This window comes from Dryas octopetala, chromosome 2 (assembly GCF_963921425.1).
Source record: "Dryas octopetala chromosome 2, drDryOcto1.1, whole genome shotgun sequence".
Taxonomy (NCBI): Eukaryota; Viridiplantae; Streptophyta; class Magnoliopsida; order Rosales; family Rosaceae; genus Dryas; species Dryas octopetala.
This window is the reverse complement of record NC_141367.1, coordinates 16,763,684-16,775,911: the sequence shown is the minus strand read 5'-3', so window position 1 is coordinate 16,775,911 and position 12,228 is coordinate 16,763,684. Positions and strand designations below refer to the sequence as shown.

General features: G+C 34.1%; 1 protein-coding gene across 1 annotated transcript; it reads left to right on the top strand.

Moving 5' to 3' along the window:
- The first annotated feature begins 7,752 nt into the window (after window positions 1-7,752).
- Window positions 7,753-11,090, top strand: ZFP2 (zinc finger protein 2). Its single transcript, XM_086232433.1, has 2 exons — window positions 7,753-7,923; window positions 10,312-11,090. The coding sequence occupies exon 2, from the start codon at window positions 10,459-10,461 to the stop codon at window positions 10,927-10,929; it is 471 nt and encodes a 156-aa protein (XP_086088559.1). The 5' UTR covers window positions 7,753-7,923; window positions 10,312-10,458; the 3' UTR covers window positions 10,930-11,090.
- The last annotated feature ends 1,138 nt before the right edge of the window (window positions 11,091-12,228 follow it).

The following is a 12,228-nucleotide window of genomic DNA, read 5'->3' as shown; positions in this document are numbered from 1 at the left end:
GAAGACTTCCCAACAACGAGAGAGAGAGAGAGAAAGAGAACAGGTTCAGAGAGCGTGGAGGTAAGATAACTAATTAACCACCAACTGATCTTGTTGAAACCAAAGAGGATGAGCAGGATTAAGGGCAGAAGAAGCAGCGGCACCGGTGGTGGAGTACGACAAGAGTAGAGATGGTGAGAGAGGGTTCGGCAAGGGAGCCATCAACATACTGAAATAGCCCATGACCAATAAGAAAGGGTCGCATCTGACTCTCCCATAGGAGATAATTGGTCTTTGTGAGTTTCAAAAAACGGGCGACATTAGGACCAGAGGGAGTGCTTGAAGAGGAAGTCATGGATGAAAGATAAGGCTAGAACTCAAGTAGGGGTATGGTTCGACTGTGGGAGAAGAAAAAGGAAAAAGAGGAGACCCACTTAGTTCGTAAGAACCTTTGATACCATGTAGAAAGACTAAATTTGATGATTTCATTATGTTGTAAAGATAAATATTTATAGAGCCCTAGGAGAGTAAACCCTATATAGTTAGGATAACTTAATGTACAATAATAATATTAACACAAGGACAAGCAATCGAAACTCCTAATACTATGAGGAATCTAGTTGTGATAAGGTCTCTCTAACATGGAGCTTAGAAACTAATAATGCTTGGAAAAAAGAATGATTGTTATCATGAAATTTTGACAATGATAACTTAATGGTTTTCAATTTGTCCAATTTTTTGCAAAGATGATATTTGAATAAAAACCTAAAAATAAACAGCTTGGATCGTTAAAATACTTTATGGAGTAGGCTCCATGAGGGATCCCTTAAATAAAGTTTTTTGAAAATCCCTTAATGGAAGAGGCTTGCTACCTTAACTAAGGATTGGAGACATGTGTTTGAGAGAAAAAGAGGGAGAAAGAGATAGATATATATATATATATAAATGCTCTAAACCTAACTAGTTAGCAATGTAATACGAAGCTAACCACTATTTCGGGCCTACCATACGATGTAATCTAATAATGTGAACCGTTCAATTTTTAGGCCTCACTTTAAAGATCATCTTTGGAAAAAGTCTCCAAAATCGAAAGTAATTTAACCATTTAATTATAATAACAACCATTTATATGTCTTTAATGAAAAAAATGTTCGTCTATTTGTTTGATCACAATTGGATGCCTAAATGATTTCTAATTTGGTTAAATTTTTGCAATGATAATCTTTGAAGTGGGGCCTAAAAAATAAACGTTCTTATTATGAGATTAATTATGTAGTGGACCAAAAGGGTGGTTAGCTTCTGTTACCTTCAAAATTCGTCTGGCCTTGGCCTTGAGAACCTTGACTATGGAACACGGTAGTCCTCTTTGTGATTTGGCGATTGTGGAACACGGTGGTCCACTGTTCACGGCCCAAAATCCGGATACAGAAATAAATTTAAACTCAAATTGGCCCAAAGACCATTTGTGTCGAGCTCAATGTATAAGTTGTGATGTTAAACTCATTTTTGGCTGAGAGGCCATTATTTGTAGTTTGATATTAATTTGATTTGATTTGCGCCGTTATCTGTCTTCTGATCAGTTGATTGTACAGCCAAGCGAGGAACAATTTTCTTGCCTTGAGTTCTTTTTTATGCCTTCTCCCACAAGGACTTTTTATTTTGGTGCTGTGCTTTAGAGAAGTGAGTTCTCCATGATGCTATATATCAATTAATCTTGACAAGAAATATAATTATTAATAATAGCCAAATATCATTAATAATCTAAAGAGAAATTCACATCGTGCTGAATTGAAATGGGAAATTAAAAATACAAACAAAGCTTTTATGACCAATGTATAAGAATACACTTTCATAAAGCAATCATACCAATACAGATGTACCTCGGCAGAGCTAACAAAAATAGTATAAAACAAGAGATGCTTGAATTAACTTAAAGAAATAGCTTAACAGAAGCTATTGATGAACTCAAAGTGCTTGCAGATCTTGGTGATGAACTCAGAGAGCTGGGCAAACTGTTTGGTGAGAAATTGGATTGTTTGTATTTGTTAGCTTGAGAGCTTCAGGTAACATGAGGGTTGTTTGAGTAGCTGAGAAATTGTTTAGAGACTCGGGGTCTTTGCTGAAAGAGGATGAGTGATTTGTTGTAGCTCTGGGCTTTGGTGAGCGAGGCTGTTTGGGAAAGATAGATAATATCAAGTGGGAGATTGATATTTGTTGGATGGACTCTAGGTCTGTTTTGGTTTTGATTCTGGATTCTGGGTAATCTCTGGACTTTTGTTTCATTGATCGGGGATCTGTCTCTAAATGAATGAATGCCTCTTAAATAGCCAAGGTTGTTGAAAACTTTTGCTGCTTGAACCATCTTGGTGAGTATCGCTGAGTCATTGCGGTGAATATTTTATGGATTATGTGCCAATCACGGAAGGAGATGGAGTCTTATGTCAGAACAAAAGAGCCTGCCAAACACTCGCCAAGCCTTACCGAGCGCTAGCCAAGCCACCGAACATATTAGGAAATGACTATTGCCAATTGGCATCCAATCACCATCTCATCTTTATTTGCACTATTGCCCCAAGCTCTTTAATATTGTGTAACTTACTTCATGTGACACATGAAAGTCAAATGCCCTTTGACCAAGATGTCATTCCAACACTTAATTATGTGATTAACATTTTATCAACAAACTTAGTGTTTAGGTTAGGACTAATGATTAATTAATTAATCATTTATCTTGATTAATAAGATAATATTAATTATTCTGTAATAATTAATGATTTAGCCTCGGGTCAACAAGCCCAAGCTTTGACTTTCCAATTTAAGTAGATTAATTAACTAATTAATCCCACTTAAAAAAAGATTATGTCAAGTGATCACCCCAAATTAATCACTTGACTTATGAGCTTACTAATTGTCCTCATCAATTAGTTATTAAGTCATTAGAGCTTCATGGTCCCTATTAGTATCTCACAGTTAAGTGAGCTTACACTAGAGCAATACTAGGATGAGCGACCTACTAGGAAGTGTCAACTCCCAGTCTTAGGCAATACCAACTATCACGATAGTTGCGATCAATAATCGAACATATTGATCCTTAGTAACATCTTTTTCTTTTGGTCTTCCACATACTTGTATGTGTGTGACGCTTTAGGTTCTTATTCGATTTGGCAGTAGGATCACAATTAATCTAGAAACGCTAGCTAATTAATTGGTTTTTGGACTCTACAGACCACATTGACACTTAGCCATTGCTTATGGCCCCCAAACCATATAAAATTTAACCTGAATCTATTCAGTTATGATTACAATACAGTATAGTCCTTCTCTCAACTATGTTTCGATTACATTCTGGGCATGAAACTAGTGTCAAAACCCATTACATGATATAATCATATATATGACTCTAATGCTCTGGTAAGAGACTCTGCGAGTCTTTCTATCCTAAGACATCTCTTTCTTTACGGAAGGTGAGAGATTCCATGTTGCACACTCACATGTCTTCATATGTGTGTCAATGTACCCAACATACACATGTAACCCATGATTGATTGCGTTGGTTCATTTTGTACAGTAAAAGTACACCGAACACACACACAAGACATCGGTGGTGTATTAGGTCTGAGGACTAATAAGTATCTATCATAACCACAGAGTTTCTATTTGACATGCCGTAAAGCTCCATCTAGGATTCTCAGTTTGGTCAGTTCAGTGGACGTGTCTCTAAGCATGCACCCACATACCTACTCCAATATCCCTACACTGTGGCATGAGATTCACTAACCCGGAGTAAGGAAGTGTATGTGCTAGTCTTGACTTTTTAGAATGTCAATGTCCAGTTAACATTCCCTTCTTCGACTAGGAATGTTTAGGAATCTAAGTATTTGATAACATGAATCTCAGTGGCCTCAAATTAAGCTCATCATGTTTCTTCTCTTAGACTTCCATGGATGCATTCATTCACTTATACGATAATCTTAGAGTTCTAATGTAGTGAATAATGCATATGCCCTATTAATGTGTAATACACATTAATTGAAATATCTCTCGAGTTACTTCAACCAAACACTTTTGGTTAACCAATTATCATTGATTTTAGGGCATATTTCCAACACATACAAGTTATTTAAAGATGTCAAAGCAAATAGCACTCTAATAGATGTGATCCTAGAAACTGGTGCGTAAGTATCGAAGTAATCTATTCATTTTTTATGTTTAAAGCCTTTGGCCACGTACTAGCCTGGCTTTAAAGGTCTAAATTGACCTATTAGTATTGTATTTTCTTTTATTTTTCTAAACACCCACTTATAATCTATTGCTTTAGATCCTTGTGGTAACTCTACTAAAACCCATGTCTGATTTGACAACAATGAGTCAATCTCATAATTTATTACCTCTTTCCATAAGGCTACATCTCTTGAAGCCATTGCTTCCCATAGACTTTTAGAATCATCTTCTACATTCAATAAATGGGTATTTTATTCAAAACTTGATTTTAATCGCGTTCTATTAAAAATACAATAATTTGATCGAGATGAAATAAAATTTGGATCTAAAATCTTTTAGTTTCTTACTCTTTGACTCTTCCTATGTTCAAGATCAATTCGAAGCTGTTTTGTTTTCTCATTTTAAAAAGAACTAGGACCTGAAGTAGACAAAGTTAGGTGCTTGATTATGTTCTATTTCAGTACTATGCTTGTTATAGAATTTGTTTTCTTTAAACTCAACATCTCTAAACTCAACTATAGTATTAGAGTCTAAATTAAGCAATATATATGCTTTACAATTTAATTTCTACATATCCAACAAATATGCTTTGATGACTCTTGCACCCAACTTGGATCGCTTGGGGTCAATTGCCTTATAAGAGGCTAAGCATCTCCATCATCTTAGTTATGGCAAATTTGGTTTTCTACCTTAATTTTCAAATTTCATATGGTGATACATGTGTCTTTCTAGATGTAATTCTATTATGAATATGACATGCAGAAAATAATGTTCCACCCCACAGATATAAACGAATTTTAGCATTTATCATCATGGAATTAATTATTTAAGTGAATGTTCTATTTTTTTTCCTTCTGCCAAACTACTTTATTGTGGTGTATATAATGTTGTTTCCTGATATACAATATCATGCTTTTCACAAAACATATCAAAATCTTTTGAAAAATATTGACCACCTCTGTCACTATGAATACATTTAATTTTTCTTCCTTTTTGATTTTCTACTTTAGCCTTGTAACGTTTACAGCACTTAAAGATTTCATCTTTATTAGACATAAGATATACATAAGTATATTTAGAACAATCATCTATAAATGTAATAAAATATTTTTTTCCTTCTCTAGTCAAAACATCATTAAACTCACAAATATCATAATATATTAAATCTAATAAATTTGTATTTCTTTCAGCCTAATTTGGAAAAGAATTTGTGTTTAAATGCATATTTCACATTTATCACTAAGATCATCATTAATTGCATGCTATCAAACCAATTCATCCTCATCACATATATTTCTTTCTCTCTGCAATTATTTTCGCCGTGTCTTTGTCACTTGGTTCAAGCAAAGGCTTCAATTTTGGGTCCAACACATATATCACATTGAGTGCATGCAGTAAGCATGAAACATATTTTGTCCTTTATTGAAAATAACACTTTAATTAAGATTTTTAGTGTAGATTTAGAAATATGGAGAATGACTTCGAGGCATGATTGAATCGTTTTCTTAAAGTGTTATTTGCCCTCACTCGATCAAACAAGTTTGCTAACAGGTTCTTAGTGTTAAAAGTAATGTGGAGCAATGTCCCTCATCGGAAAACTATAGCCTAGCATATATGCTTATAAAATCTTTGGCCTCTCCATTGATTGTCAATTGGTTTTGGGTTGGATGCTCAAATTTTATCATAGTATCAGAGTTTAGTTATCCGCATGTAAAGCCCAATGACCACACGTGCTCCCACGTCACCCAATACAATTTATCCATGTGTTAGGCTCAAAATATCGCCACATGTTAGGGGGCGTATTGAGAGTAATGTGGAGTAATGTCCCACATCGAAAAATTAGAACTTAGCATATGTGCTTACAAGGTCTTGTGCCTCTCCACCCACTGCTAATTGGTTTTGAGTTGGATGCCCAAATTCTGTTACTTAGTAAATCACTTTCTAGGATACAACAAAGTCTTGAATCTGTGGTATAGCAAAATGAAAGAATTCAGTTAAAAAATTCAAGAAGGAAGTTTATAATTTGAAGAAGATGAGGAGAGAGAGCAATGAAACCAATTAGATTTCTGATATATATTTTAAACTGTTGCAAGTATATACCCTTTCAAATTAAACGTAAGTTGCATAAATTCAATGATAATATACCCATTGAGTTAAACATAAGTGTGTCTCATACAAAGACAATTTACTTATTTTGAATCTTTTCAAAATAATATGACACTTTTAAACCATATTTATATATATAATTATTACATATATATATACAGACTCCTTCTATTGAGGTATACCTCAACTTAGTTATGTTGAGGTATGACCTTGTTGGGGCCCACACGAGTCATTTTGTGTCGATCCAAACCATTTAATTTTTACATCTCCATTGATAGATCATCATTGTAAAAAATTAGCCAAATCGGAAATCATTTGTCTATCTAACTTTGATCAAATAAATGAACGGTTTCATCGAAAATATTTGGTTCGTCCATTTATTTGATCAAAGTTAGATAGATAAATGATTTCCGATTTGGTTAATTTTTTACAATGATGATCTATCAATGGAGATGTAAAAATTGAATGGTTAAGATTAACACAAAACGACTCGTGTGGGCCCCAATAGGGTATACCTCAACATAAATAAGTTGAGGTATACCTTAATAAAAGGAGCCTGATATACATATATATATATATATATATATTTGAAATCTTCAACAACACAACGTAACCTTACTTTGACCAAATGATTGGGATAGAATCATCTGTATGTAACAAATTTTTGTACACATAACATACTCTCTGCTTGAGAATAGATTTCCAAAAACTTCTAAAATGTGTTATTGGCTGCTAAGATTGCGTTTTCTGTAGTTATAGATTACATTTTATTTTATGATAATTGTAATTTAAAGCCCGTTACAACTATGTCATATGGAACATGTGTTGGTATGGTTTTGTGATTGAGATAAGTCCAACCTAATAGAGATTCCTGAAAAGTACGTTGTAGTGTAGTAGAAGACTTTGTTACTCTTCTATGAATCATGTTGTAAACATTCGGTTTAATCAAGGAATTCACACCTTTCTTGATGAGGCCAAGCACACCTTAGCAGCTATATATAATTAATTAACTTTGACAACCAAATAAAGTGAAGAAAGTGGGAGCCATTACTTTCAAAGTGGGTCGAGTAGCAATTGCTGATGGTATGCAGCCAAGCAGCACTAATTAAGAATGAGATCAGAGCTAGCATGCATGGAATGAAACAGAAGATATAAAGTTGGGCTTCAACAGCAAAAGCTCCAAAACAGATGAGGTATATATAATTATCCTTTTGAGCTTACGAGTTTCATTTCAACCATATATCATCGATCATGACCGTACACAAAACTGATATAGTCCATACATCCACAGGATTAATATATACCACATGCATAGAGAGAGAGAGAGAGAGAGAGAGAGAGAGAGAGAGAGAGAGAGAGAGTTGGATTGGAACATTGTTTATGGACTATGTACGTACGACATTGATGAGCAGAGCACAGTTAGAGTCATTATCCACGTGTATTTAGGCAGAAACTAAATTAAGCATGAGTCATTGAACTTTTATAAAACCCGACAAAACACAAACATGTCCACTACCATTCTCTTCTCTCAGTTTTCTTCATTGGATATTATGTCATATGCCGTAAACTCAAAAATGGAGCCTCAACTACTCTTGTCTATACTCGCCATTTTGCCATGTGAGTCTCTCTCTATTGTCGTCCTTGAATTTAAATATTTAATTAGCAAATTCTCTTCACCTTCAATTAAATAACCTGATTCGTTGGACTTACTCTTGAAATAATTGTAAAAATGTTTCCTATACCCAATACTCATTTTGAAATAGCATCATTAACTGATTTTTTATTTTTAAATGTTTAGATCTTGTGCTTATATATAACTAAAACAATAAAAAAGTTAAGCATTTTGGATTTTAAATTAGTATATAAAATCTATATTTTACAAATAATTATATACAAATTTAAAAAGAGAGATTTTTTTTTTTGTAGAATGGTGGCCAAAATTAAGCTCAAACCGAAAAAACTAAAATTATTTATAAAACGACTCTTAGTCAGACTCAAAATTTCATCAATCAACAATTGCTCACAAGCCACATTAGGCTAGCTTGTCAAAAATAGCAAAAAGACTACAGAAAATTAATCATAGAGAATTCGGACTCATTAATTTTGTTCAAACATTTTCAATATATATATATATATATATATGTCTATGTGTGTGTGTGTCGACCAAGCAGTCAATGAAAGAGAGAAAGAAAGAGGAGAGGACAAGCCACCGTTACATGTCTAGATTAAGTTCATGATGAGGAGTCCAATTTGTTTTGGGATTGTTGGAAGTACAAAGGGACAAACGATCTCATTGACTGATCATTAGCTGAGCGTAGTTTTAAGTTAGGAAGGAATTAATGTTCCTTCCTTGGAACCTTGTGGCTATTTTGGATATATAAGTCATAACATGACACAGAAAAACTAGTCCTACATAGTTTCTTAATTGGTTTGTGCTGTGTCTGGATTCAAAGATAAAGTTCACCGCAATCATTGCCGACCTGCAAGATTATGATCCCCAATCATGGTGCACTAATCCAATTACTTATTGTCTTTAATCATATAAAGATTATATATAACTTGACATGAATTATTTTACTACCTGTTTGGGAGCACATAGTTTGCTAGCCTTGAGTATTATATCCCTCAACCCATGTGCTTGGCTCACTTATGTTTCGATGTTATATATATGCGGTCGTTAAGTAAAATTGCAAAGTAAATGGTTTGAAACCTTCTCATACATGCCTATTGGAGTCGATGGATCTTCTATTTCTATTTTTTGTTGATATTGTGTTTATATTCGAAATTATATATATATATTGTTTATGACTTTAATTTAATTATCTTTTATTTTTACCATATAAGTTTTACATACTAAATTTGGGATACAAATTCCCAGCACTACTCAACAACTAAACGCACTAATTTTCACTTGTCCAAATCATTCCCACAAAGACCCAAAAATTTGAGTCCCTAAGTTTAATTTAAGGGTTGTAAGGGATTACTAGCAGGAAGTCTAACTTCGCTCCTCAAGTAAACCCTATATTCTATGCCCCACATTGACCCATTTGAACTTTGAAATTGAGAAGGAAAGAGCCATTTATGAAAGTACTTAGAAAATTCCGAACATCTAGTCAATCAACATGTCTTTGGCAATTGAGTTTGACCATTTGGCCAAGACTTGAAAGAAATCGAAATGGTTCACTGTAATGGGACTACTAGCCTTATAATTAAGTCGATATCGTACGGTGGTTCAATGCACCCAGTGATAACTGTACTATATCAATTATTTATAGTGAATTAGTATGTGATTATCATGTTCCTTGTTAGTCTAGTTAAGCTGGTTCATCATGTTTGCCATTTAGTACTTATTAATAGAAATTTGACAAGATATTACATCATCTCTAACTTGTTCGAGATAAGAGGGAGATTGAGAATGATCGAGTGGGATTGGACCCATGATTAGATGGGTAAATTAATGATCAATTATTTAAAAAATTTAAACAAGACTAATTGAGTAATTGGTATATATTTAAGAATTTAGATTATTTTCTATACTTGTTTTTAATTATTCCAATTATGATTATACATGATAGATTTACATACACCAAAAAATTGTTATGAATCAATTTTCTCTATTTAGAGAAAAATCATTGAATCAAGTAAAAACAAATGATATGAATTGCGAATGATAACCCATTTTCTCACTCTAGCTCTAACCCAAGACCTTATTTATATTGGGTTTACATATACTAAAACAAAAGAAATATTGGTTTGTTTATAGAGGAATTTAATTTGCTTGGACCGACAAGGGATTGTAATGCTGCCATTAATGGAGGCGACAACCCTTCGATTCCCCACTGATCTTTGAAGCAAATTCTCTCTCTCTCTCTCTCTCTCTCTCTCTCTCTCTCTCTCTCTCTCTCTCACTCACTCACTCACTCACATACACACAAACACACACAAAGACACTGACATTACAAGGCCATCTCCATTTCACTTCTGCTTTACTATTTGTGGTTACAGGAAACGGTGATACGTTTGAGACCCTCATGATATAATCCCACACAAACCCTCTTCCTCCCCGTACTTCACATAATTCATATCTTGATATTGCTCTCTCTCTCTCTCTCTCTCTCTCTCTCTCTCTCTCTCTCTCTCTCTCTCATTTTCATGGATTTCCAGCCCAACACTTCTCTTCACCTTAGCCTACCCAACAAAAATCAACTGATCAACTTAGATCTTGTCCTGGAGCCATCATCTGCTACTTCATCCTCATCCACATCCCTTAGCCCGGCGGAGCAACCCCGCGTGTTCTCCTGCAACTATTGCCAGCGAAAGTTCTACAGTTCGCAAGCACTCGGAGGCCACCAAAATGCTCACAAGCTGGAGCGCACGCTGGCCAAGAAAAGCAGAGAGCTAAACTCCACAGGGCGAGCTCATGGTGGCGGCTTCAGCCAAAGGCCTGGAGGATCCAACGGCTGCAGCAGCAGCGATTCAAATCATGCAAGGCTTATTCAGCAGGCAGGTTTTGGAAATGGTGGTGGGAGGTTTGGTGGTCATCATTTGAACTGTGGATACAGTAGGCCTGAGAATAATGTTGAGGAGGAGATTGGCCACATCGACTTGTCTTTAAGGCTTTGAGTTGATGATTGATCGATCAGTTGCATACGTACACATTAAATTTTCAAATTAATTTATAATGTAACTTCTATATTATTATGTCTGATCGATCGGTTTCCATACATGTTTGATATATGCAAACATATTCGATTCAGGAATTAATTAAATGGATGATTCATAGAGCTTACTGGAAATTATATATACATATATAAATTAATTTCAAGAATGTAGATGGTAATCATATATGTGCTGCAATGCTTAAAATCTAAAGTGGGATTATATACTCTCAATACGTCTCTTGTGTGTAAATATTGGATTTCATTCATGAATTATGAGTCACTATAATGCCATAATAAAATGATAATATCTAACTTAAAACCAATTGAATGGAGATTATCGAAATCTTTTATATTGAGACGCAATTTAACAGTCTCAACAATTTTTTAGCACTAAGAAACAAAAAGCTTCGATTTTTTTTATCTATAGCTCCTTTAAGTGATGTATTATCTGAGACCTAAATGAACTAGTAAACAAATTAACCTGATGATTTCAGTATGCATATAGCTTTCTCTTCTTGTTGATACCAACACACAATATTCATTCAACTAAAAATTAAGCTCCATGCTTAAGTTCGTATATACTGTGGTCGCGGGTATATATGCTAAATAAATACACCTTAATTGGTTAAGTATGATGTGACTTGTAGATCCTTAGTCCTTAATTACTTTCGTATACAAGAATAGGTAGTAGTATTATATATAGGAGAATAGACTATTGTCAAATAAAATAATTGTTATACACATAGCTATGCTCTAATATAATGAAGAATTTTAGACATTTATCCTAAAATCAATTGACAATAAAAATAATAGCCCAAATATTTATAAATCACTATGGAAGGCCTCATATTTTCAATCTGATATTTTTCTCTCAATAGAGACCAGTCTAATCATGACTCACTTAGAAATATAATATAAGAATTATATTGCTAAATTGATCCCGCAATATAGCTTCATAATTAAAAGTTTCATTCAACCGTTCATATATAACCTTTAATAACATTCGTAATAAAAAATTAATTAAATTTGAAATGGATAAAAGTATGCATCTATATGTGTATCAGTGTGTATGTAATTCTCTGCCACAATCACAAGCTAGATCCTTGAACGGCCATAGCGTACAACCCACTTGACCACGCTGAAAAATTCAATATCATAATCATCATTCATGGAAGCGGTTCTCGATGGAAAGCCATGCCATCTGATTGATGCAGTGTTAATATGGAAGGGAAAGTGATGTATGGAACCATTGAATAGACAG

Bases quoted from the DNA above. Each gene is read 5' to 3' on its own strand.
- ZFP2 (XM_086232433.1), top strand. From the start codon at position 10,459: ATGGATTTCCAGCCCAACACTTCTCTTCACCTTAGCCTACCCAACAAA.